At 48.9% G+C, this 26,287-nt stretch overlaps 2 protein-coding genes and 1 long non-coding RNA gene across 5 annotated transcripts in view; 2 read left to right on the plus strand and 1 right to left on the minus strand.

The window, feature by feature from the left end:
- The first annotated feature begins 633 nt into the window (after positions 1-633).
- LOC128333376 (glutathione S-transferase theta-1-like) lies at positions 634-6,101 on the plus strand. The gene is made up of 5 exons (XM_053268836.1): positions 634-1,107; positions 2,319-2,406; positions 3,313-3,463; positions 5,166-5,342; positions 5,771-6,101. Exons 1-5 carry the CDS (start codon positions 996-998, stop codon positions 5,969-5,971), a joined length of 729 nt encoding a protein of 242 aa, XP_053124811.1. The 5' UTR covers positions 634-995; the 3' UTR covers positions 5,972-6,101.
- A 3,268-nt stretch (positions 6,102-9,369) lies between these two features.
- Positions 9,370-12,329, plus strand: LOC128333377 (uncharacterized). The gene is made up of 3 exons (XR_008310927.1): positions 9,370-9,717; positions 10,788-10,947; positions 11,708-12,329. It is a non-coding gene; the product is annotated as an uncharacterized LOC128333377 (long non-coding RNA).
- Positions 12,330-20,243: 7,914 nt separating this feature from the next.
- The window catches only part of RCAN3 (RCAN family member 3), a 29,775-nt gene continuing 23,731 nt past the window's right edge, over positions 20,244-26,287 (minus strand). For all 3 annotated transcript variants that reach the window (XM_053267961.1, XM_053267960.1, XM_053267959.1), the window contains exon 5: positions 20,244-25,472. In XM_053267961.1, coding sequence (XP_053123936.1) covers positions 25,264-25,472 — 209 coding nt within the window. In that variant the 3' untranslated portion in view covers positions 20,244-25,263. The remainder of the gene's footprint in view (positions 25,473-26,287) is intronic.

Below are 26,287 nucleotides of genomic sequence, written 5' to 3' on the forward strand. Positions count from 1 at the left end.
CTGTCACTTAGCTGAGACACGCCCCCTCTGGAGAGGCACCCAAGGACATCTGTCTCCCTCCCCTTGATCACGGATAGCTGCACTCCTGCCTTTGAGTAGACATATGCCCCGGATTGCACTGCCAATCTCGTCTCTCAGCGACTCCCTTTTGCCCACGGTTGGGATCCTCCTTTCAGGTGTGACAAAGGTGTATCAAGCGGCCCACGTGCAGGAGACAAAGTTGACTTCCTCATTTCCAGCTACGACTTTGGCACGAGATCGCATTATGGACTCGGAAATCTTCTGCTTCTCTGTTGCATGTAAGAAGAGGGCCCGATCTGCATTACTGCCACCTCCGCTCGTTCCCACGTGCAAAGAATAGGAGGACCCGGAGATGGAAAGTTTCGCTACAGCCCTGAAAGTCTTATATCTGCACCAATCAGACTGCAGTTCTCTGTTATCTCAGTGGGACGGGGAGTGGCCGGCCCGAGCCGGACTTCGCCCCAGAGTCCAGCCCTCCGTTCTCCCTGGACTGTTGTGAAATCGGAGCAGCAGAGCGGTTTTCCGTTCCGTGCAAGATCTGACTGCAGAGAGGCACCGCTGGGGGCTGCCCGAGAGTGGGGGCGACGACTGGGGGTCAGGAGGAAGCCCCCCTTTCAGGCTGCGGAGAGAGGAGCACCACGGCTCTTGCCCTGCTGGACCAGCCTCTCGTCCCGGGCTTCTCCGAGCCTGAAGGGGGTACTCCGGCCTTGGCTGTGAGCCGGCTGCTGTGTACTAGACAGAGGGGAGGAGGCCAGTGGTTCCCATCGGTGAACTCCCCGCGAGTCCCGCCCGAGTCTGGGGTGAGCGAACAGGATTGGCGTGATCCGGGGGGAGGCGGTTGGAGGCAGGGCAGGTCCAAAGGTAACCAGAGCAGCAGTCAAGTTGCGGCTCCTCCTCCTCCTCCTCGGCCCTTGACTTCTCCTCCGGCTCCGCTTTCTCTCTCTCTCTCACCTTCGCTGGTGGCATCCGTGGCCATGGGGCTGGAGCTCTACCTGGACCTGCTCTCGCAGCCCTGCCGCTCCGTCTACCTCTTTGCCCAGAAGAACGGCATCCCCTTTGAGTTCAAGCATGTGGATCTCACCAAAGGTGAGGAGGGGTGTAACACCTGGGGTGGTTGCATCAGCAGCCAAAGGAGGCCTCCTGTCCGCCGCCCTTTTCCTTCAAGCAACCCCAGCTATGGGGAGAGGCTGGTGGGTTTCCCTCCCTGTGGTGGTGGTGCCTTCTCTGCTTGAGGCTTCCTGTGGGTCGGGTGGAGAGAAGAGCCAGTCAGGGGAGAAGAGCTGGCATTGCGGTAAGGGTAAAGTGTGCCGGTGCTGACTTCTGGCGCCCACAGAGCCCTGTGGTTGTCTTTGGTAGAATACAGGAGGGGTTGACCATTGCCTCCTCCCACCCAGTATGAGAGGATGCCTTTCAGCACCTTCCTATATCACTGCTGCCCAATATAGGTGTTTCCCATAGTCTGGGAAATATACCAGTGGGGATTTGAACTGGCAACCTCTGGCTTGCTAATCAAATCATTTCCCCGCTGTGCCATTAGGTGGCTCAGGCATTGCAGCAGAGAGCATGAATTGTCCCCTTTGCTAAGCAGGATTTGCCTCAGTTTGCATTTGGATGGGTGACTCCGTTAGCACGGTCTGCTGTCAGATATCCCCCTTAGGAGACGGGGCTGTAACTCAGTGGGAAAGCGTCTGCTTGCAAGCAGAAGGTCCCAGGTTCACTCCCTGGAAGCATCTTCAAGGTGGGCTAGGAAAGACTGCTGCCTGGAACCTTGGGAGAGCCGCTGCCAGTCGATGTTGACAATACTGAACTAGAAGGAGCGAGAGTTTGACTCGGTAGAAGGCAGCTTCCTAGAGATGCCAAGAGGCTGATCTGCCCAGGCCTGGGAGGCAGCCAGAAATACCTTTTGCACCCGCAGAAGGTGCAGATAGTTTAAGTTTCCAAAGGGATGCCAATAATACGTGGCCGCCAGGCATGTTGATGGGGCGTGCAAGCCTGGCACTTCGGGGTGTGGGATGGGGCAAACATGCAGAGAGAGCCAGCGGCTGGCTTGTGGCAAGTCCACCTCCCTCCCCGCAAGGACACTGACTTGTTCTCTGCACTGGCATCAGCTCCTTATTTGGGGAGGGAGAAAGAAACTCCCTCCCGGAGAGGGCTGAATGTCCCAGAAGAGTTCCAGGCGAGCCAGCTGGGCAAAGCCCAGGGAGATGGCAGGTGCGGCGGCCGCCATAGCAAGAGGCAAAGCAGGCAGCTGCCCCTTGCTGAGCAGACGCTTCTGGTTCCCTTCTCGCTCCTTCCAGGGCAGCATAGGGAGGAGGCGTTTGCCAAAGTGAGCATGCTGCAGAAAGTGCCCGTCTTGAAAGATGGAGACTTCACCTTGGCCGAGAGGTAAGGGCCCACACTCCCTGCTGGGGCATCCTGCAGACTCCCCTAACCTGGAAACGCAAACCCCTCCTGCCTCCAGGGCTAAGAGAGACTGTTCCCAACATCACGTGCCCTCTGGGTCTTTCTGGAGATGCACCGTGCCCTCTATGGCAGAGACCCAACGATCTGTGGGGTGTGGAGCAGTGCCCCACTTTTCCTCCCCAAGGGAATCTGCTTGTTTCCTCCTTAATTGTTCCCCCCTGCTAAGAGAGCGAAGAGGCGCCTTTTCAAAGTGGTGGTTCTCTTTAGCAGGGGGAGAGCAACTGGCCCTATCCATCCCCAGCACAGCATCCCTCCAGTGGCTGTTGCTGGTGTCCATCTTATATTTCTTTTTTAGATCATGAACCCTTTGGGGGAAAGGGAGCCATTTTATTTACTTATTTATTTGTCAGTCAAATTTGTACACTGCCCCAAACTTTCACCTCCGGGCGGTTAACAATAACATAAAACAAGTTAACACACACACAAAAATCTTAAATCAATTTAGGTAATCAATTTAAAACAATTTAAAACAATTTAGGCAATCTAAAAATCAAAAGCAGATTGAAACTTTACAAATGAAAAAGCTTGGGTGAAGAGGTGGGTTTTCAAGTGCTTTTTAAAAATGGTCAGAAACCCTTTCAGTAGGGAGGCCTGCCCGTGTAACTAGAGACGGACCTCTCCAAATGACCTCAGTGGGTGGGGCTCATAATGAAGAAGACGTTCTCTTAAATACCCAGGGCCTAAGCCATTTATGTATGTTATGTATGTAAACTGCTTTGGGTTGAAAAGTAGTATATAAATGTTTTTCATATTTGCAATGAGCTGCTGCTATTCACATGCTCACCTCTCTCTCTCTCCCCGCCTATCCAACCCGCCCCCCCGGCACAGCATTGCCATCCTTTTGTACCTAGCTAGGAAATTCAAGACCCCGGACCACTGGTACCCCTCTGATCTGCAAAAACGAGCCCGCGTGGATGAGTATCTCTCTTGGCAACATACAGGCACACGGATGTCCGGCAGCAAAGTGTTCCTGTTGAAGGTAGGGCCGGGAATTGGTGTCAAAACAGCCTCTCAATACAGGAGTCTCTTTATACAGCAAATCCGTGCTGGCTGATTTGGATGGCCGCAGGGCTTGACTGCAGGCCTTTGCGGGAAGGTCAGACACAGGCGGCAGCAGCAATCTAGAGACAGGAGGCGGGAAGGATCTTCTTTGCAGCAGGAAACTGGGGGTGGCCCATGGTGATGTGGACCGGATGCTGCTTGGACTGCAGATGCCGTCAGGAAAGGACTGAGCCCTCGCAGGCCTGTAGGAAGGCTCCCTGTGACAAGCCTCTGCTTGGCATGCAGAAAGCCCCAGATTCTATCCCTGGCAGCATCTCCAGGTAGGGCCGGGAAAGGCAGAGGCGTATCTAGGGAAAATAGCACCTAGGGCAAGCATTGAAATTGTGCCCCCTGTCCAAACATCTGACACCCATCTTTCAGATAACTTTACCATAATATCAGTGGAAAAATACAAGTCTGAAGGTCACATACAAGTCACATATCTGAATATGTGCACAGTGACTTATATTATATTATTATTATTTTTAAAAATTACCTGTAGCCCCTTTGGGGGGCTTCCTAAAGGCTGTGGGGTCTGCAAAGGTTCCCCCTCCCCCTGTTGGCCTCTAGGGCCTCACAGGGACCATTTAAGCATGTGCGGTGGCCATTTATATATATATATATATATAAAAGGCAGCTAAAAACAAAATGGCCACCACGTATGCTCAAATGGCCTCTGTGAGGCCTGGTATGGCCTAGGGCCTCAAAGAGGCCATTTGAGCATGCGCGGTGGCCATTTTGTTTTCAGCAGCCTTTAAAAAAAAATTAATTTTAAGAAATGGCGTCCCCTTCAAGTGGCGCCCGGGGCACGTGCCCTGCCTGCCCTACCCTAGATACGCCCCCGGGGAAAGGCTGTTGCCTGAAACCTTGGAGTCAGTGTGGACAATACTGAGCTAGATGGACCGAGGGTCTGGCTCAGTGTAAGGCAGTTGTTCCTGTGATGATGCTGTTGACTGCAACTCCCAGATCCGCAGCCAAAGGCCACTGCAGCTGGGCATGATGGGAGTTGGGGTCAGAAACATCGAGGAATCCCTGTCACAGGGAAGACTGGTCTGCAGATGGGCAAATAAGGATGCCAGGCGTTGTGGCATGAATGTGAGAGTCCTACCTAGAAGGGTCTCGTGGATCTACTCCGGGAGTGGAGGAGCTGTTTGCCTGAGCGCTCTTCGGCCCTCCTCCTGCCGGGGTGTTTTGCCTCGGTGTTTGTGCATGGGGATCACATGGGGAGTAACCTGGCGTGATTTTATCCAGGTCCCCTGACCTATCTAGCAGACTAGGCACCCTGTGGGAGAGGAGCAGGCGAAGGGCAGGTCGTTCAGCTGCTTTTCTCGGCATCCCTGGCCCCTTCCTCTGTGTGCTTTTGGAAACTGGAACTCAGAGGGTGCAAGTGGCCCTAATTTGGCTAAATCAAGAGCAAAGCCCCCGCCTCAAATGTTCCTGTAGCAAGAATTCCCTGAACAAACAAAATAACACAGTTGTGGGGACCCTCCTCTCTCCACCCCTCTGGGAGGTGAGATGGCCAAAGTGGCCTGCCCCTTCCTTCTGCACCACCCTGGTTCTCTCCAGATGGGGGCCACCAAGGGAAAAAGGAGTTGCGGCAGGTCCCAAGTCTCTGTTTCTCTCTCCCCTCTTCTGGACAGGGTTTAGTGCCACTCTTCCTGGACAAGCCCTTACCGCCTGAGAAGCTGCAAGAAGCCATTGAGGAACTAAACGGGACCCTGAAGACCTTTGAAGAGAAATTCCTCCAAGACAGACCCTTCATCGTGGGTGACGAGATTTCCTTGGCCGACCTGGTGGCCATTGTGGAGTTGATGCAGGTGAGTGCTGGCGGGGGAGTGGGGTGGGTGGACCCCTACAAGGTGCTCGGAGGAGGCCAGTGAGTGATGCTTACCAGCAGTGAGGGCAGGGCGGGATGTCTGTTTTGCCACCCCAGAGCACCAGCGCCGCCTGAGGCCCCTGCCTCACCTTGCCTCATTAATGAGCTGCCCCTGCAAACGGGTCGGAAAGAGCTCGCCTCAAGTTCCTTGCTGGGCGTCAGCGCCTTGCAGTGGCTGTCGCCAAAGGGATCCTCTCCTCCTCTGCCTCTGCATGTGTAGAATCCGGGTCTTGGGTGCAGAACGTGGGCTGCTGAAGGAAGGCTGTTATTTTACAGCCAATTGGGTGCCCGATGGCAGCTGTCCTCCATCTGTCTGGCAAAGCAAAGGAGGCAGGCAGCTGCCCCCTGCTCAACTGCCTTCTCCCTCAGCCCGTAGCAGTCGGCCACGACATCTTTGATGGGCGGCCCAAGATGTCGGCGTGGCGCCACCGGGTGGAAGACGCCATTGGGAAGGACCTTTTCCTGGAGTCGCACAAGCTGCTGTTTGGCTACAAGGATAAGACTGCAGAGCAGATCCCTCCTGACATGAAGGAGAAGCTCCTGCCAATCGTGCTCAAATATGTGAAATGAAGCCCCTCAGCCATTTGCAGCCGATCCTTCCGGGCGCGCAGGAGGAGATGCTGCCAACCTTGCTCAAGTATGTGGAATGAAGCTCCCCAAACATTTGCAGCCCCCTTAATAAAGTTGAACCAGCAAAGCATTGGCTCTCTTTCCAGGTCACTTTAGCAGCACCGGCATGCATCTCTTTGGGGCTCAGGCCAGGTGAGAGCCCTTTTATTGAGGACGGAGGTGGTCAGCCAATGGCACGGGTGCCAAAAGCAGCATGTGACTCTTGAGAGTAGGCGGCACCCCGGCATTTAGCAGAAGCCAGGTCTTCTGTGCTAGACCACCTTTTCCTTTGTATCCAGAGAGGGACACTACACTGGGATTTCTCCACGCCTGTCTCCAGGGATGGACATTATTGGCAGGATTTTCTTAGACATTCTGTTTGTCCTGGAAGAAAGCTTAGACTGGGTGTTTTACTTTATTTTAAAATTGCCAACTCCCAATAGATGCAAGGGAGCAAGACACATGAAACATACCAGTGAATGACACTAAACTGGTAAGATCCACATTTTAATTGAGTTTAATTGAGGCTTATTTGGCATTTTAAAAACATTATTTACTTTACATACCACAATGGTTTAACTATATAACCTTATATGTTAAAATGTATTACTGGCACATGAGAGCCAGCGTGGTGTAGTGGTTAGAGTGCTGGACTAGAACCAGGGAGACCCAGGTTCAAATCCCCATTCAGCCATAAAACTAGCTGGGTGACTCTGGGCCAGTCACGTCTCTCTCAGCCTAACCTACTTCACAGGGTTGTTGTGAAAGAGAAACTCAAGTATGTAGTACACCGCTCTGGGCTCCTTGGAGGAAGAACGGGATATAAAATGTAAATAAATAAATAAATAAATAAATAAATAATAACCCTAAGCCCAGATGTCCCTTCACCCGCTGACAAGAGAGGACTGACCCTTGGGCTAGCTGAGGAAGCCTTTTTGCCCTTCTTCTTGCCCTTCCTCTTGTCCTTCTGGGCTTTGTGGGGTCGAGCTATGGGGGCGGGAGTGGTCGCTGCCCCCCCACTCTGCCCGGCACACCGAGTGTGCCAAGGAGTCCTCTGAGAGGGAAGGAGAAACCTCCCTCTCGCCATGAGCAAGCTCTGCTGCCATGGCTAGACAGGTAAGAGCAGCAGCTGAGGAGTACCAGTGCTCTGCCTCCCTGAAAGACCCCCTCTCTAACACTAGGAAGTACAGGTAAGTCGAAGAGACAGCAAGGCCAAAGGAGAAAAAACAACGGAGCAACAAAGATAGCACCTGCTTGGAGCAAGACAGGGCAAAGAACTGAGGTCTGAGGGGTTGGTCCCTCCCCATGGGCATAGCAAGGTTGGAGCGGGCCCAGAGGCAAGATTTTAAAATCCCCCCCCCGTATTTTTTAAAAGGTTTTGTAAATTGTGGACGATGCAAGCCATTGAATGGTACTAGAGAAAGACATGCTGTTCTGGTAGCTCCAGGTCTTAACAGTCACATCAGTTTCAGAGGACGAATACAACTGAAGGAAGCCCGGGTGGGTGGGCAGCTGGGGGAGTCAGTCATGTGACTTGCCTCTGCCGCCCCCCCCCCAGGCAATGGGCCCCCAGACAACTGTCTCCCCTTGCCCTATGATAGTTACGCCCCTGGTGATAACCCTCTTATAACCACGGGGAGCAAGTTCCACAACCTAGAGGTGGCTGGCTACGGAGAGGCCCCGTTTCAAGTAGACACCAGACGAACTGCTGGCAACTGAAGACAGACCCCTCCTGGTGACCATAATGAGCCATGGGGGTCTTGCAGAGAAAGGCAGGTTACTCTCAGGAGGTAACCCTGGCCTAAGCTGTTCAGGGCTTTTGTTTAAAGCCAATAAAGTAAAGTAAAGTTGTGCTGTTGAGTCGGTGTCGACTCCTGGCACCCACAGAGCCCTGTGGTTCTCTTTGGTGGAGTACAGGAGGGGTTGACCATTGCCTCCTCCTGCGCAGTATGAGAGGATGCCTTTCAGCACCTTCCTCTATCACTGCTGCCCGATATAGGCCTTTCCCATAGTCTGGGAAACACACCAGCGGGGATTCGAACTGGCAACCTCTGGCTCCCTAGTCAAGTCATTTCCCCACTGCGCCTTAAAGGCAATAACCAGCACTTCATATTTTGCCTGGAAACATACTGGCAGCCCATGCAACCCTATCCGAAGAGGCATCATAGCCTCTGCTAAGTTAGCCCCTGCTAACTTGGCAAAGAGGCACCTTTTAACATGGTGATTCTCTTTATTTAGCAGGGGGAGAGTAACTGGCCCTATCCACCCCCAGCACAGGACCTCCAGTGGCTGTGGCTGGTGTCTATCTGATGTTTCTTTTATATTGTGAGCCCTTTGGGGACAGGGATCCATCTGTGTAAACTGCCCTGAGCCATTTTTGGAAGGGCGGTATAGAAATTGAATTAATAATAATAATAATAAGAAGGCTGTGGCAGAAAAAGACCAAAGTAATCCCAGTGGTAATTGGTGCCCTGGGTGCAGTTCCAAAAGACGTTGAAGAGCACCTCAACACCATAGGGGCCACAGAAATCACCATCAGCCAATTACAAAAAGCAACTTTACTGGGAACAGCCTATTTTCTGCGACAATATCTATAACAACTGACAATAAAATTCAGCCATCCCAGGTCCTTGGGAAGGACTCGATGTCTGGATAAAACAAACCAGTCAATAACACCTGTCCAACTGTGTAAATACATTACAATAATAATTAATGTCTCTCCGGGCTACTCCGGAGACCAATTTGGTGGCCGCATTTTGGACTAGCCAAAGTTTCTGGAGATGACGTACAAAGGCAGACCTTTTATAGATGGTTTCTACTCCTTCCAGCTCTCACTAGCTCTTTCCCAAGCAACCTTTACCTCGGGACTTTTCTTATTTTGATTAAAGAGCTTGTCTCCCCTCCCTCCTGGCTTCCAGGAGACGTAAAATGAAATGCTTGTCAGGAATGAGTATCCCACCCTAGCTGATACCACAAGGCCAGAGGATCTGTGTGAAAGAGGATGCTGGACTAGATAGGCCTTTTGGGGCCTGATCCAGCAGGACTGTTCTTAGCTTCTTGAGTCTGGGTAATTCAGCTTTATGTTCTGGAAGTTTATCCCAGAAAAGACAGAGCTCACATGCAGTCTCCCATCCAAATGCAAACCAAGGCAGACTCTGCTTAGCAAAAGGGGACTACTCATGCTCTTGCTACCGCACGGCCGGCCTGTCTCCCCAACCCATGTTTTGCTCTTTGCTTTGTGTTCTGGTGCCTTTAGCCCGCATCTCCACCAGAACGGAGGGTGTGCGTGGTTGACATAGCGGCCAGATTCACCCCGAAGTCCGTACAACGTATCAGAGGGCACTCCACCAAATTTAGTCGTTCTGGGCAACTGGCTCGTGAGGCTGCCTTTGGACTCTGGTTCACACAGGCTGTCTCCCCAGGCTGCACCAGTAGAAGCTGGTCACAGCAAGCAGCGCCACCATTGCAAGGTAGCAAGGCAGCCAGGGAGCATGTCGGAACCCCATTCAGTCCAGGTAGGCTGTTGCCATAGCAACAGACAGGTGCAATTGAGGCCTGGGCCTGCTGCCAGCCAGCCTCTTCCCTTCCATCTGAACGTGCTCCTTTCTCCTCCTAAGTGACCTCTCTTCCTCCTCCTGAGGAGTCCCCTCTTACAGTAGAAAGCTGCCAACCAGGTCCTGCAGCCTTGGCTCTGGTACTGGACCCAGGTTTGCAGCAGCACTGTTTAGGGAAGCCAGGTGGGGATGGAAGCTGATCCCATAGTGAGGGCCGGGCCAGGGAAATCTGGCATGTGGCCCTCTGGAGTATGGAGGCGCGCTTCCCCCTGGACATCCCAGCGGACGTCTAGGGCCTCCACACCCCCTGCCCCCCCCATCCTCTTTAGTCTGTCTTGGGTGTGTGTGTGTGTGGCAGTGCCACACTACCAGCCCGCACTGTGACTGTGGCGAGGGTGGCATCCGAGTGCTGCGGCCACCTTCAGCCCGCTCAGTCTCCCTCCCACGGTGCGTGGCCAGGATTGCCAGGGTTGTCCATGCAAAATGCTGGTATCTGCAGGGTTGCCCTATTTCTGGCTTTCCAAACCCGGGTGCCTAATTTGCATATCATGTACACCGGCTTGAAAATAATTTTTGAGCAGAATAGTGGTGGCACCTTATGCTCCCGTAACTCTGCTTCTACAAGGGCTGGAGCTTAGCTTTTTAAATCTTTTTTTTTAAAAAAAATATTTTTTAAACGAAAGCTGAAATCTGGGCGAATCTGGGTGGGCTAAGCAATCTGGGTGAGATGCTTAAAATCCGGGTGAAACCCGAAATTCCGGTGGTGGTGGTGGGGATGGCAACTCTAGGTATCTGCAGGGAGGTGCAGAGCATACTGTATGCCTTTCCTTGAGCATATTGTGGTGTGTTAACTGTGTGTGACACGGCATGTGTGTGTGTGTGTGTGTGTGTGTGTGTGTGTGTGTGTGTTGGGGGATGATGCTTATCTTGCAGCAGCAGTGGGACCCCCATCCCCGCAAAGGCCTTAGGCCCGGGGCAGGCTCCAAAATTACCTAGGTGCCCCTCTGCTGGAGTATCCGATATGCCCCGAACTCGCAGTAAAGCCTCACAGCAAGCCCGCAGTAAAGCCTGCTGTCTGGGAAAGCTCCTGGAAAAGAAAGCAAAAGTGCCCTGCCTGCCAGAGTCCCTGACCCGTCCCCGCCTGCATGGGAACGTCTGCCACTGGATGGGCTGGCTCCCAGTTCGGCCACGCTCTGCACCACAAGGGCTCCTCTCCTTCCCAGGCAGACCATCCCCAGAAGCAGCCGCTTTCCCTGCCCGGCGGGCACCGTGGGGCTGGAACTCTACCTGGACCTGCTCTCCCTGCCCTCCCGGGCCCGTCTACCTCTTTGCCAAGACTGAACAACATTCCTTTTGAGTTCAAACACGTGGAGCTGTTCAAAGGTGAGGGAAAGCACAACTCTTCTGCTTTGTCTCTTGGCTGCAGGGGGTGGGTGGGCGGGAGGAGGCGAGGGAAGGGGCCGGACACTCCTGGGAAACCGGAGGCCTGTGAAACCTCCTTACACTTGACGCTGTATCTCTTGACACCTTTTAGTCAGAAGGGTCAAAGGGGAGACACTTTGCCTCAGCTCAGTGATGGCCGGGGAGAGGATTGAAACCCAGAAGGCAAGGTCTGCTCTCTGGAGCTGGAAGCACACACACACACACACACACACACACACACACACACACACACACAGAGCTTCCTGCAATCCGCTTGTCTGTAGAAGGGTAAAAACTCCCTCCCCTTCAAAGGGTGCTGCTGTGCAATCTAAAAACCATTAATGGGTTTTTAAAGGGGCCACATGAATCCTGCCTTTGTGAGCCTGAGATCAGAACAGCAGCTAGTGGCATTTTTAGATGAACTGTTCCAAAGTAAAATCACGGGGGCCTCACACTGGATTAAGCACACCCGCCCCGCCCCACCGTCTTGTGAGCAGAGCCACCTGGACAGGTGCTGTTCTTGGGAGTCTGTTGTGTTGAATGCATGCTTACGAGGAAGTAAGTTCCATCAGATGAGCTGGTTGTACATCTGAAAACATGCACACAGAATCAGACTGAACAGCTTGATGCAGTATCCTGTGTCAGTTTAAGCTTGGTTGCAGCCCAGAGTGCAATTATCCCTCACCATTTTTTAAAATTAATTTTTTCTCTTCTTTCCCAGCCGTATCTGGAGATGTCAGGGATTGATCCGTGCTCCTTCTGCATGCAAGCAGATACTCTACCACTGAGTGACGGCCTCTTCCATAGACAGAGAAATGTTCTTCATATCCATATCCATGGGATTTGGGGGCATATCTGAAGAACACTAATAGTAAACAGGGGCCGTTACCCGATTTTTAAAAAAACACTTCATCAAATGAATTTTGATTGCTCAATTAAATCTTCATTCATTTGCCTACAACTAAAGCAATAGTGTTGAGAAAAAAAGGGCATTCTTTGTTTTTAGATGCAACATATGTATGTCACAGCAGGAGGCATTCTCTTGTTATGTAAACTGTATTGTGAACTCTTTTTTGTTGTTGAAAAGCAGAATTAAAAATATTTGTATATATTTATTATTGTTGTTGTTTACAGAGTCAGACAGGTGTTATTGACTGGCTTGTTTTATCCAGACATTGAGTCCTTCCCAAGGATCTGGGATGCCTGAATTTTATTATCAATATTGTTGTTATTATTACGGATATCGTTGCAGAATATCAACTTGCTTTTCTAAGCTACTGGCTTAGTAACTGTTAGGCATCATTGCAGTTCATTGATTCTGTAATTAAAAGATCCACGGAAAGAAATTAGCTGTGGTGTGTGACTTGATCATTGAGCTAAGAACTGAACAAAGAACAAGAAGATGCAAAGGGAATGGTTACAAACAGAGATTATCCGCGGGATTATCCTACAAGCAGAATATACTGTATGAGCCTTAGTATAACATTTGCATCCTCTAAGGACAACATTGTGGTCTGGCATTCACATGCATGTTATTTAGAAAGGTGAACCACATGCTTAGTTGTGGAGAGGAGAAGCATAGAGATTTCTGTCAACACGTTAACTTATCACATTAATGCAACGGACTAAGATGGGAACATTATTTAACTCAGGGGTTCCCAACCTGTGCTCCTCCCAATTTGCTGAACTACAACTCCTATCATCCTCAGCTACAATTAGGGATGTGCATGGAACCGGGCGGGTGAAATTCAAAGGCTCGGGGGAGGTTGACTTTAAGGGTGGGGGAGGGTGGACTTACCCCTCCCTCCAGTTCTCCCCTATCAGCACTCCATTTGCAAAGGGTCCATCTGGGCAGCAGCGTACCTCCCTACTGCCCCATTGCCTTGTCGGACCCTACATCAGTGGAAGTACCCGATGTGCATGTTGCACTCGCATGCCCAATGTGTGTGCTCGTGAGAGCGACGTGCATGTGCAGCCGCCGACACACACAGGTGCATCGGGTACTTCCGCTGACATAGGGTCTGACGACGCAACGGGGCAGCAGGGAGGTACTCTGCCACCACGACAGAACCTTTGCAAACGGCGCGCCAGCAGGGGGAAAGTGTGTGTGGGGGGTAAGTGCACCCTCCCCCATCCTTAAAGTCAACCCGCCTGCCTTTGAACCGGTGGAACCGCCGGTCATTCGAACCGGTTCAGAGGCCCATAAAGTGCCTCCGAACCAGTTCCATGCACACCCTTAGCTACAATTTATTGCCCTCACTTATTGCCCCAGCTACAATTTATTGTGGCTGAGGGTGATATCAGCAACATCTGGAGGATGACAGGTTGGTAACCCCAGCTTTAAAGGATCAGGTCTATATGCTCGCAAAATACCACGTGAATTAAAGTGAGGCAGGCACTTTCCTGTCTCTTTCCACACTCAATTTTGAACCCAATTTGTGACAGCTGTATGGGCACATAAGGACAGCTCAAGGGCATAGTTTGTAATGATGCCACATGTGAACGTTTGAGGTGCAAGTGGGCTAACTTGTGGACTGTCTAACCAACTTGAATCAAATTAGGTACAGTTGTAGTGAGTGACACACAGGGACATCTCAATGGTATATTTAGTGATGAGGTCATCTACCCCAATCCAAGATGGCGGATGTGTAAACTTTTGAGGTGCAAGTAGGCTAACTTGGGAACCGCTAAACCTATCTGAACCAAATTTAGAGCAGTTGTAGGGATAGTGGAAGGAAAGTAGGCAGATTAGTTCTTACTGGAACAATGTTCCCCTTGTTCTGCAGGGGGTGGAATCAGAAGCTCCAAGTTGTGTGATACCAAGCAAAAAAATTGACTCTGTAACATTCCCCTGCTTTTGTATAAACTCACCAGTTCAAGCACAATTCCCAAATCACAGAATGTCAGACTTGGAAGGGACCTAAGAGGTCTTCTAGTCCAACCCTGCTCAGTGCAGGAATCTTCTAGAGCAGGACTGCTCAGCTTTGGCCCCCCCCAGCTGTTTTTGGATGACCGCTCCCATGATTTTTATTTATTTATTAATTTAAAAGATTTAATATACCGCCCAATCCACAGACTCCGGACGGTGTACATGGCAAGAACAGCATCCGATATTTTAAATAAACAAGCAAGCAAGCAAACAAACAGTTAAATTAAAGGGCAAACACCCAGCGGAAAAGAAATGTCTTCAATAAAGGTTCAAAGGCTGAAAGGGAGGAAGCAGACTGAATCTGGTGGGGGAAAGAGAGTTCCAGAGTAGGGGGGCAGCAATGAGACAGCCCTTCCACGGGCCCTAGTCCCATGGACCTCTCTAAGACCAGTGACCGGAAGAAGGGCAACCTGAGAAGATCTCACAGGACAAGACAGGACTGGCTGGGAGAGGCAGTCCTGCAGGTAAGCAGGTGCTAAGCCCTGAAAGGGTTTTAAAGGTGAGAACCAGCACTTTGAATTGGACCCGGAAGCAAATAGGTAACCAGTGCAGCGACCGCACGAGAGGTGTCACACTATCATATCTCCTAGCGCCGATAAGCAGGTGGGCCACCGTATTCTGGACCAACTAAAGATAACCCCCAGCCACAGTGGCCAATAGCCAGGGATGATGGAGGTTTGTAGCCCAACATCAGCAGGAGGGCCGAAATGGAGCAGCCCTGTTCTAGAGCAAAGGTTCCCAACCTGTGGTCCTCCAGATGTTCCTGAACTACAGCTCCCATCACCCCCAGCCACAAAAACACAATTCTCTCCCGGCCACCATAAATTGTGCCCGGGGATTATGGGAGCTGTAGTTCAGGAACATTTAGTGGACCACAGGTTGGGAACCTCTGATCAAAGGGAATTATGTTTTTCCCTACGGACGTGGGAGATGTTGACAATTGACACTGGGAAACTTTGAACCACTGGAGTTCAGCCTCCCCCGAAACTGTTCAAGTACTTAATTGCTGGGCAAACACACCTTTGCAGTCACTAGATAAACCTGTCTTCCCAGTCGGTGCAAAAGGAAAAAATTACGTCAGTGTTCAAAAGATATATAGAGCACAACACCTGCTTGGAAATAAATCAACATGAGTCATGTAACTTTTTAGGCCTTTCCTAGAGAAATGACATTTTAAATGCATATAACATAGGAAGACAGGAAGTTGCCTTATGCCGAGTCGGACCCTTGGTCCATCTAGCTCAATCTTTTCTCTACAGACTGGCAGCAGCTTCAAGGCTGCAGGCAGGAGTTCCTCTCAACCTTGTACTGGAGATTGCAGGGAGGGGACTTTGAACCTTCTGAATGCAAGCATGCAGATGCTCTTCCCAGAGCGGCCCCATCCCCTCAGGGGAATATCTTACAATGCTCACACATGTCTCCCATTCAAAGGCAAACAAGGGCAGACTTTGCTTAGCAAAGGGGACAATTCGTGCTTGCTATCACAAGACCAACTCTTCTCTCCAGTAGCTGGGAAGCATGGCGGCGTGGTGGGGGGAAGGGGTGATGGAGTGAAGAGAAACAGAGGGAGAAACTAGTGACAAAGAAGGGAAGAACAGGAAGTCTCTGTGATGGTGGGCCATACAGAAGAAACACAGATACTTCCTCAATACTAATTACAGGCAATTTTACATTGCTTATTAACATAGGAGTATGCCTCCCTGGCACCATCTCTGAAACAGAAAAAGTTAATAGCGCAGCTTAGACAGAGAAAGGCTCCTGGGGCTGATGAATTGATTCAAAATACTGAATTGATTCAAAATAGTGTTGACTGGTGGGCCCCCAATTTTGTCCGCTCTTTTCATTACTATTGATCATGCTGTGCAGATCCCTGACGACTGGGACCTGGCAATATCAGTCCTGCTCTATTAAAAAGGAGTGATATCTGAGCCTGCAAATTTTCAGCCGATTAGTTTACTTCGTGTAGTAGGAAAGCTTTATCCCAGACATTTATGTTCAAAATTCTGGTCCTGGTTAGACAGTGAGAACATTCCGGCTGAGGAACAGGCAGGCTTCACGACTGGCCGATCCATAATAGATCAAGGTTAAGTTCTACAACATTTGGTAGAGGAGTACAGCTCTAGGCTCCACGGAACTCTGTTTGCTGCATTTATTGATTTCAGAGACTTTGGGTAAAGTTGGAGACTTCCTCTATTGATCATATATTACTCACTCTTATTTGCAAGCTTCATCCAAATAACTAGCTGAGGGTTAGGTGTAATCAGCAGGCCCAGTACCAGTCCAGAGAGGTATAAAACTGGGCTGTATTTTGGACCCCCTCCCCAGTTATTTAATGATTATATAAACTCCCTGGTGCAAGTTCTACAAAATTCTAATTTCCACCCTCCTAATTTGGCTTCTCATCCAGTTCCTGCACTTATTTAAGCAGATGATACAATAATATTACCCTTTTCTGAAATAGGTGTACAAAGAGCCCTTACGCCCTTAACTACCAAAAAACGAAGGTTATGGTGCTTATCAAGAAACATTCCAAACACAGATGGCAGATTAATGACCAAGAAATAGAGCAGCTTAAAACCTACAGATATCTAGGAGTGGTTTTCCAATCAAAAGTCTTCTGGAAGTCTCACATGGCTCATGTTACAGAAGCTCAACTGCAATGTCTAGATTCTATTCTTAGATAAATATATACCTGCAGCGGTGAAAGCTTTCTAGGTAAGGTAACAGCTCAATTAATGTATGGTGCCCAAATGTGTATACATCCTAATTTTTATTCTCTGGAGGCGGTACAGTTCAAGTTTCTTAGATCTATCCTTGGTGTTCCACATCGCATACCAAATGTTTTACTGAGAATTGAAACTTGGTTAATTCCAACCGAAAGTCGCATTCGGTTGCTTATTTTCAATGATTGGCTTAAATTAATGTACAACCCTTGTGGTCTGGCTGCCTTCACTGTAACGGATAGCCTCTCCTCCAGATGGGAAAAGGCGGTGGCGAAGAAACTTCAGCGTTATGGTCTCCTGCTTTCAGATCTGGCTCGTATAGGCCTTTTAAAGGCCAAAGAAATATTTTGCCAGCGCCTTTGGGATATTGCACTTCAATTGCGCTCTATGTGGCCTTTGTACATAGTCCGGAAACTGCAGTTGGTCCAGAATGCGGCAGCCAGGTTGGTCTCCGGGTCATCTTGGAGAGACCATATCACTCCTATCTTAAAAGATCTACGCTGGCTGCCGATCAGCGGGGTAGCAATGTGGGCCCAGAGACAAGATTTTTAAAATGGGCCCCTTGCTGATATACACACACAAACATACTTCACAATATATAGTGCACTCACACTCACATCCCCATTATGAATACGGTGAATATCTAGTTCATAGGGGCAGATCCAGCAGGAAATTACAGGGGGTGTAATCCCCCCCCTAAAAGATCCCCCCCCATATAAATATTGGGGCTTGGATTTTCTCTGTCTTGCAAATGCTCTATGCCAGGGGGTGCCAAACTAAAATTTGGTGTTGGGCCAGATTAGATTCTTATGCACCTCTGGTGAGCCACACATAGCCTTGCGCCCAACTCACACCACCTATCTTCCTCCTCCTCTCTGCTCTTTCTCTCATTCCTTTTCTCCCCTCCCCCCAAATTAGCTGAATTCACTACTTTTTACACTCAGGGAAAGAGTGCTTTTTTATTTTTAGAAGAAATTTGGAACATACCTGCTAATACCAGCTTTTTGCATGGAAAATCCTATCACTTTTCCTTTCTCCCTTACAAAGGTGTTGCCATGTACTTAAAAGATCCAGGGGGTGCAACACGGGCAGGTGGGGATTCATGTGATGCGCCTCCGGGGGGCCCCTTGAGGCAGTGGGGCCCCAAGACAACTGTCTCCCCTTGCCTAACGGTAGTTACACCCTGCTGCCGATAAGCTTCCAGGCAAAATACAAGGTTTTGGTTATAGGTTATAACCAAAACCTTGTATTTTGCCCAGAAACTTATCCAGGCAACCAACTCTAAACAGCTTGGGTCCTGGGTATTTAAGAGAACTCCTTGTTTGCTGTGAACCACACCACCCATTGAGATCATGGAGAGGTCCATCTGCAGTTGCCACCGGTTCATCTGGTGGCTACTCAGGGATGGGCCTTCTCTGTTGCTGCCCCGAGGTTTTGGAACGTGCTCCCTGCTGAAATAAGAGCCTCCCCATCTCTTACAACTTTTAAAAGGGCAGTCAAGACACATTTGTTCACCCAGGCTTTTAGTTAGATATTGTTTTAATTGTGTTTTTATTAGTTTTAATGTTTTGAATTTTAAATTGTTGTAATGTTTTAATCTTTTTATCTGTTGTTATTGTTTTGTTGTAAACCACCCAGAGACTTGCGATTTGGGCAGTATACAAATGTGTTAAAATAAATAAAATAAAAAATAAATGGACAGAGCGTGAATTACACACTGCATGGTGGTAGGAAATTCTAGACAAATCTGATCCCCGGCTAATTATTTATATAAGCTTACGCTCCCTAAGTTCTGCCATGCCTTTACTCTGGCCCATTTAAATGTGTTACCTTTGGCTGTTTTGGAAGGAAGATTTCACTGCACACAGTATCCCCAATGGCTATGCCGCTGCCAGTGGCGTATCTAGGGTGGGGCAGGCAGGGCACGTGCCCCGGGCACCACTTGAAGGGGGGCACCATTTTTTAAAATTAACTTTTTAAAAAGACATAGCCACTGAAAACAAAATGGCCACTGCACATGCTCAAATGGCCTCTGTGAGGCCCTAGGCCATGCTAGGCCTCGCAGAGGCCATTTGAGCATGCACGGTTTAAAATTTTCTTTTTTAAAATGGCCACCACCCATGCTCAAATGGTCCCTGCAAGGCCCTAGAGGCCAGCGGGGGGAGAGGGAACCTTTGCAGACTCCTGCCATGGCCTTTAGGAAGCCCCCTGAAGGGGCTACAGATAAAAAAAATTAATTTAATATAATATGTCACTGTACACATATTCAGTTTGGCACTATGTACAGAGAATCAGGGCTTGTGAATACTGAGCTGAAGCTTATGAGCTAGGATTGTATTCATTTGCTCTTACTTTGCTTCTTGTGATAAGTGAGTTAAATGTGATGGCTATTAATGGTGAGTTTGTCTTTGAATAAGTGTGAAATTGTTAGTATTATTATTTAGTATTATTCATTTTTATTTAGTATTAGAGTGTTTTAAGTTGTACTGCCTGTAACGCTGATTGTAGTAATTGCTGGATGGTCATGGACTGTAATGATGATGATGATGAACGCAGAAGTGTGAATGCAACTCAGTGGGAGAACACTAGCTTTCCAGGCAGAAAGTCCCAGGTTCAATTTGTGGCATCTCCAGGGCCCTTTCCAGACTAGAGCCTGCAACGGGGTCAGGATGCATGTCGGAAGTGTGCTTCCACACTTCCTGCGTCCTGACACCACAGTCCCTACGCGGACAGCAGGGTGTCGTTCACATTTCCAATGCCTTGTTTCAAATTGAAACGCTGCAAAATGGAGCTATGGGTGTCATCCATCCAGCATGGAAAAGTTGCTGTTTTGTCGGGTTAGTTTCCACGAGACTTGCTCCCCCTGCTGTTTCCATTCCGAATGCGACTTGCCCAAATGGAGGGATTCTGCTGCTAAAATGAGCAGCTAGTCTGGAAAGCACCCAGGTAGAGCTAGGAGAGACTCCTGCCTGAAAACCTGGAGAGATGCTGCCAGTCAGTGTTGACATGGACAATACTGAGCTGGATGGACCATACAGGATAAGGCAGCTTCCCATGTTCCTAAGTGGGCTACTGCAGACAACCCTCCAGGGATGTAATAGCAGCAGGGATTCAAACCGGCAACCTTCTGCTTGTTAGTCAAGCATTTCCCCACTACGCCACTTAAGGGGACTCCCATAGCTAGTTAACCTAGGACAAAATCCACCAGGAAATTCTCTTGCACAAGCCCAGATAAAAAATACAGGAAGGCTGGCACAGCTGACCTTCCCTTGTAGGCCAGCTGTGTCCAGTTTCCACTCTGCTGCCCTTTAAGGGCTCCCAATTTGCCTGAGGGCAGATACCTCCACGTGCCAGGGTACCGGGGAAACCCGGAAACCCGAGTTCAAATCCCCATTCAGCCATAATACTAGCTGGGTGACTCTGGGCCAGTCACTTCTCTCTCAGCCTAGCCTACTTCACAGGGTTGTTGTGAAAGAAAAACTTAAGAATGTAGTACACCGCTCTGGGCTCCTTGGAGGAAGAGCGGGATATAAATGTAATAAAATAATAATAATAATAATAATAATAATACCTGCACCTGTTTCACAGAGAGAAAACAAGGCAAGGAAACCACAAAAGCTTTTATTTCTCCTTTTAAAAAACACAATTGATCATCATCTGTTGCAATCATGCCGGGCTGTTATACGCATCTCCTTTTACCTGGCTGCTTTATTCCAACAACATTGCAGTCCCACCCATTCTACAGCCTTAGCCCACAACTTGTTTTGTCACACAGTCAGCCACAGAGGAAGTGGGTTGCATGGCAGGCCAACACCCTAACACCTCCTCCGGGGATCCACAAATGGAGGCTTAGCTCACCAGCCAGTCATTCTTTGTGCTCGTCTCCCATCCCCTCTCTTCCCTCAGATCCTTTTCTGGCACACAGACAGTGGGTTGAGGAGAGAAGCAGGTCTTTGGTCACTTGCAATGGGAGAGGGCGAGAGGCAGTGGGAGCCCTCTCTGACTGCCAAGAAAGGATCCCTGCTGTTTCTTACCTTCTCAAAACCATGGAAAAGAGCATCTGGGGAAATCTGCGTGGTGCTGGGTGTCCTGCTTGCCAGAGGGCTGGGAACACTCACCCCTGGTGAGCTGGCAAGTGGATTTGTTATGCCTGCCCTCCTTTAAAGTAGCAATAGCAATAGCAATAGCACTTACATTTATATACCGCTCTATAGCCAGAGCTCTCTAAGCGGTTTACAATGATTTTTAGCATATTGCCCCCAACATTCTGGGTACTCATTTTACCGACCTCGGAAGGATGGAAGGCTGAGTCAACCTTGAGCCCCTGGCCAGGATCGAACTTGTAACCTTCTGGTTACAGGACGGCAGTTTTACCACTGCACCACCAACTACAGCTGTTGAACTACAGCTCCCATCAGCCCCAGCATTTCCGGCCATTGTGGCTGGGGATGATGGGAATTGCAGTCCAATGTCATCTGGGGACCCAAGTTTGGGGCTGAAAAGCTGAAAAGCCCCATTGCCACTGGAGCTTGCCCCGTTCCTTTATCCTCTGAACTAATAGCTCTTTTCAGAGAGGAGCAGATTTGGCACGAGGGCTGCAGTTTGCCAATCCCTTCTTTGCCACTTTCTAGGGCAGGTTGCCTAGAAAAATACTGACAACATTGATTCATTTTGCAGAAGATTTAGGAGTAGGCGAGCTCACTGTTTTATGTAAACTTATACCCAATAGACACAATTTTGCAACTAGCTGGGCTCATTCTTGCAATTCTTTTTAGGGTAGAAGTCTCCTTCCCTAGTTTGGGAGCTGCAGGCGCTCTTGTTTTCTGATCATCTGAGTTAAAAACAAGGTCAGAGGCAGGGATCTTGATCACGTGCTAAGCCTCTACTGTTTGGGAAAGTTTTTCCTCCTGCCTCATTCTGAAGCTGGGGACAGAATCTTGATAGGTTCTTGTCCTATCCAACTAGGGCTTAGCAGACGATCACGGGGACGGAATCTCGGGACAGACACGAGCTTAGCACACAATCTGGGGACAGAATCTGGATAGGTTCTTGTCCTATCCAACTAGGGCTTAGCAGACGATCAAGGGGACAGACACGAGCTTAGCACACGATCTGGTGACAGAATCTGGATAGGTGCTTGTCTTGTCCAAACAGAGCTTAGCAGACAATCAGGGGGATGGAATCTCAGGACAGACACGAGCTTAGCACACGATCTGGGGACAGAATCTGGATAGGTGCTAGTCCTACCCAGCTAGGGCTTAGCGCACAATCAAGCTCCCCTCCTCCGACCTGGTTCTAAACTCACAATCACAAAATGGGAGCACACACAGCTCTTGAACTAAGGGAGGAGTCTTCGCCTACCCGAACAATAGTTGTGAAATCAAGCCTCATGAATGCGGAGGACCTCAGGGGTTTCTAATCAGGAGTGAGGGATGTTGGCTATCAGAATGCAGGTGAGATACAGCAGGTCTTAAGAGCCACATATAAGGTTATACTTCATGATTCACATTCAAGAATTAACTTCTTGTACGACTTCTCCAAGTTTACTTTATCATGGTGTGGGGGAGAGTAACTGTAGATTCAGCACAGAATCACACCCCAGTAAAAATGGAACAGAGCTTTGAGCATTTATTGGGAAAAACCAAATTCTACTCTTTTCCAAAACAAAAATTCTGCATTTCAAGAAAAAGGATGCTTTAAAAAGTTTCCAGAACACAGGATATAACCTGAAAGTCATACTGTGGAAAAATGCTTATGGTTCATCAACTAATAAATATTGTTGCCTTTATTAAGAATAAAGGGTAGTTAAGACTTCTATTGTGCCCTAGGTAAATTGAGTTTGGTAGCTGTACTATTGCCATCATATTTGCACCCTCAGGGCTGTAAAATATAGGGTTATCCCATGGATTCTCAAATCTGGGTCCCCAGAAGTTGTTGGCCTGCAACTCCCATAATCCCCAGCCACAATGGCCTACCCATGGGATAACCCCATTTTATCTTAGCAAGCATGAGAGGAAGGCTATGCTGAGAGAGTATAACTGGTCCAAAGGTACACAATATGCTCCAGTCTTGGGGAACTTGTATTTGGACTACAACTCCCATCATCCCTAGCTACAACAGTCAAAGACCAGGGATGATGAGAGCCGATAGTCCAAATTCAAGTTACCCACAACTGGTATGCTTCACGCTGTGTGGGATTTGAGCGATAACGGTAAGAGAGGAAGAGCTCCTGATGTTTGAAGCCCACCCCACCCTACTCAAAGTTCTCCACCTGTTCCAGGGAGCTGGGGAGAGAGATGGGGCTCTGTTTCTCACACCTAGTATAAACTGATACCCCACTCCCTACTTCACCATGCCATGTACAACATTTGGTAGGGCTGACAATTTCATAGATAAAACAGAACTTCATCTAGTGACTGGGAATGACATTTGCAAAACTATACCAGGTTTTACTGCTCTCTCCCGCCCCTCCCCCTGCCCCCATTAGTTTAGGCTTTCACGAATTTCCTTTGGATCGAGGATCCGGCCCAAAAATTTAGGAACCAGACAATGGACACTTTCCAGACTTAATTATGGACATTATGGGTGGAGGGCAAATCGGCTTCTTCTTTACATGGTACACACTTGTAAGAAAAACAGGGCTACCTGGGACAAATACATCATTTACTCTGTCTCTGAATATCCTAGTCAAGGCGCCACAGTTAGATTTCTAGGCACCACGGCTCTCTGGAACTTGGGAGTTGTCAGGTCCTCACCTAATTCCACCATAAAATGTAGTATTAGCTAATGGAAGTGTAACATTACACAAATTCAACAGTTGGAATTTTAAGGTGCAATTTTGCTGGGAAAGTGGTGGGAAGGCAAAACTGTGGGAAAGGACAAATGCCGGACCAATCTAGGCAGGAGGGTGGTGGGCCCTTTTTCTGCAGCAGCAGAGAAAGAGGGTCTGCCTTGGTACAAAATGAGTCCACATCTCAGGAAGGAAAGAGAAAGGAGGGGATGGGGAGGAGAAGCTACCAACCAGGGTGCTGAGCAGAAGCCTACTGTGACCTACAGTAGTGCTCAGTGCAAAGAAACAGACGAAAGGTTATTTGGGGTGGACAAAAGGGGTTACCTGCCATTGCTTACTAAACCACAGGGCTCCGCAGGATAAGTGAGTACTAGTCCCAGGCATACTATAAGCTACCCCGAGTCTTTGAGTGAGAGAGAGAGAGAGAGAGAGAGAGAGAGAGAGAGAGAACAATAACATTTTTCCAGCCCTAGGGAGGGGCAAGGGACATAGCCAAACTGTTGCTTCTGAACAGGATGGTTTTGTATTCCCACATCCATGTGTAAGACCCCACAGCACAGAGACAGATGGGACAGTAATCTTCACTATTTTTCAAGCACTTTGTCAAACACTCTTCTACGTGGAGAGCTATTTTCCATTGTGCTAACCTCTGCACAGTACTGCACCTTTCTCAGGGCAGGGAGAGCCTTTTAAGAAAGACAGAGCCCTCTCTCCAGAGCTCTAGGAAGAAGATGCCGGGAAGGGCTACATTTCCCAGCGCTCTGTGGCATGCCTCCCAAGATGGCACTGGGGCTCAAGAGGGCTCAATTTCCCTTAAAGGAGCCTCCCCGGTTGGGTATGGTGATCTCCACATGGTGCTGGGGGAACTGTGCAGAGCATTCAGCTTTGACTGAAGCTTCAGACAGGCCCCAAGAACAATTAGTCATGGAGCCACTCATAGGATTGATGGGGGTCACCACTGGCCTCTCGCTGGCTTGACCATGAAGAACCCCAAGATGGGGTTCTAGCTGGTTGAGCAAATGCCATGAGATAGCTGGTCAGCTTACGGTAGCAAGCTCTGAAGGGAGCTGCATAAAGCTCTGCTGCTAGAGGAACAAGCTCTCCCACACACACAATAAATAATAGCCAGCACTGGGAGTGGTCACAGCAGGCCTCAGGAAGCCTAGGAAAACAAGCACGCCAAAGCGAGTCAGGCCACAAGCGGCAGCTTCTTTGCTTGCATCTCTGTTTTCATGGTTGCGAGGGAGCAGGGTGCCAGCTTGCGACGGCTCCCATGGAGGGTTGGGCCTCACATCAATTCACAGGAGTACCTTGACATCCAACACACACAACCATGGTATCCCCAAGGAAAAACAGAAGCCACAAAACAAGCCGGTTCAAAAATTTGGTTCTGTCACCCCAAACCAGTTTGAGATTTCTCTACTGATAACAATGTACATTGTACATTACATTTACATTTCATCAATATATTACTGAGGACATCATGTTAATCGGATTGTGTTACACACCCGCGCACAGAAAAATATACATGAGAGACTCACATACAAAAAAACCATGTGGGAACTAATACAGAGATGGCGGCAGCTGAGTTCCTTTCAGCTTTCTGTACACCAAGAAAATGGTTCACACACAGATTCCAAAATGGCACCTCCTAGTAGGACAGGACTCGAATTTGCTACATCTTGGGAGTTTGCCTTAAAATTAAAGTGCTCTTCAGGACATTGGCATCTAAGTCTTTGATGCAAGACGCCCACAAGAGACGTCTGCTGCGGCTGTACAGAACGCAGCACTGCGAACACGACGACCATCCACGGCCGTCATCCGCTAGACTAGAATCAGTGGTGCATCCCACCCCCGACCTCTAGCGTACATTCAAAAGTCTGTGTTTCACTTAATAGTGTGGGTGGTGGATCTGGGCGCCTCGTCTGCACAATCTTCTGTTTGGAATTTTTAATTTCGTCTTCCTCTTCTGTTTCGCTTTCGCATACATGCACAACAACGCTGGGAGTGGATTCAGTTCCTGCATGAAGTTCGTACTTTTCCCCTAGAGGATATGATGAGTTACAACATTACAATGCAAGCACAGTGAAGGGCAAACTATTAGAAGTATCGTGCTTACATGCGCACAGACCCCTCTTAGACATTCTAATAGCACCACTGATGTAGCTGAAAGATGAAAAGACGTAGTATTTGCATGTCTTTTGTCTTAGAATGCTCCCCACCACACATTAATCTAGGTACAGCTGTACTGTATTTACCCAAATCACAGATGACACACTTAAAAATAAGCAGAAGTTAAATGCAGGTTATACTTGCATTTACTCAAAAGGAATAGGACTCTGAATTTAAGATAACTTCCCAATTTCTAATATCAAAAAAACTTGGCAAAAAAACCTAGGCTTGAATTCAGGTAAATATAGTAATACTATAGTTCAGGGATCCTCAACATTGGGCCCCCAGATGTTCTTGGACTTCAACTCTCATAATCCCCAGGCCCAGTGGCCTTTGGCTGGGAATTATGGGAGTTGGTCCAAGAACATCTGGGGGCCCAACGTTGAGAATCCCTGCAATAGTTCATGGGTTCTCAAACTTGGGTCCCCAGATGACATTGGACTGCAATTCCCATCATCCCCAGCCACAATGGCCGAAATGCTGGGGCTGATGGGAGCTGTAGTTCAACAACATCTGAAGACCCATGTTTGAGAACTCCTGCAAATAGTCAGTCTTTTGCCAGAGGCAAAGTCTTAACCTGTTCCTCTAAGAATGGAAATTTATTATGGTGTATAATATGCCAAACACATGTTGATGTACAGGCTTGGTTCAGACACACTGCTAAGCCACAATTTTGCACTAGAAACA

The sequence above is a fragment of the Hemicordylus capensis genome, chromosome 7, assembly GCF_027244095.1.
Source record: "Hemicordylus capensis ecotype Gifberg chromosome 7, rHemCap1.1.pri, whole genome shotgun sequence".
NCBI lineage: Eukaryota > Metazoa > Chordata > Lepidosauria > Squamata > Cordylidae > Hemicordylus > Hemicordylus capensis.

Coding starts and splice junctions, on each gene's coding strand:
- LOC128333376 (XM_053268836.1), top strand. CDS start 996: ATGGGGCTGGAGCTCTACCTGGACCTGCTCTCGCAGCCCTGCCGCTCC. Junction 3,464..5,165: donor GCAAAGTGTTCCTGTTGAAG/GTAGGGCCGGGA, acceptor TCTTCTGGACAG/GGTTTAGTGCCACTCTTCCT. Junction 5,343..5,770: donor CCATTGTGGAGTTGATGCAG/GTGAGTGCTGGC, acceptor CTTCTCCCTCAG/CCCGTAGCAGTCGGCCACGA.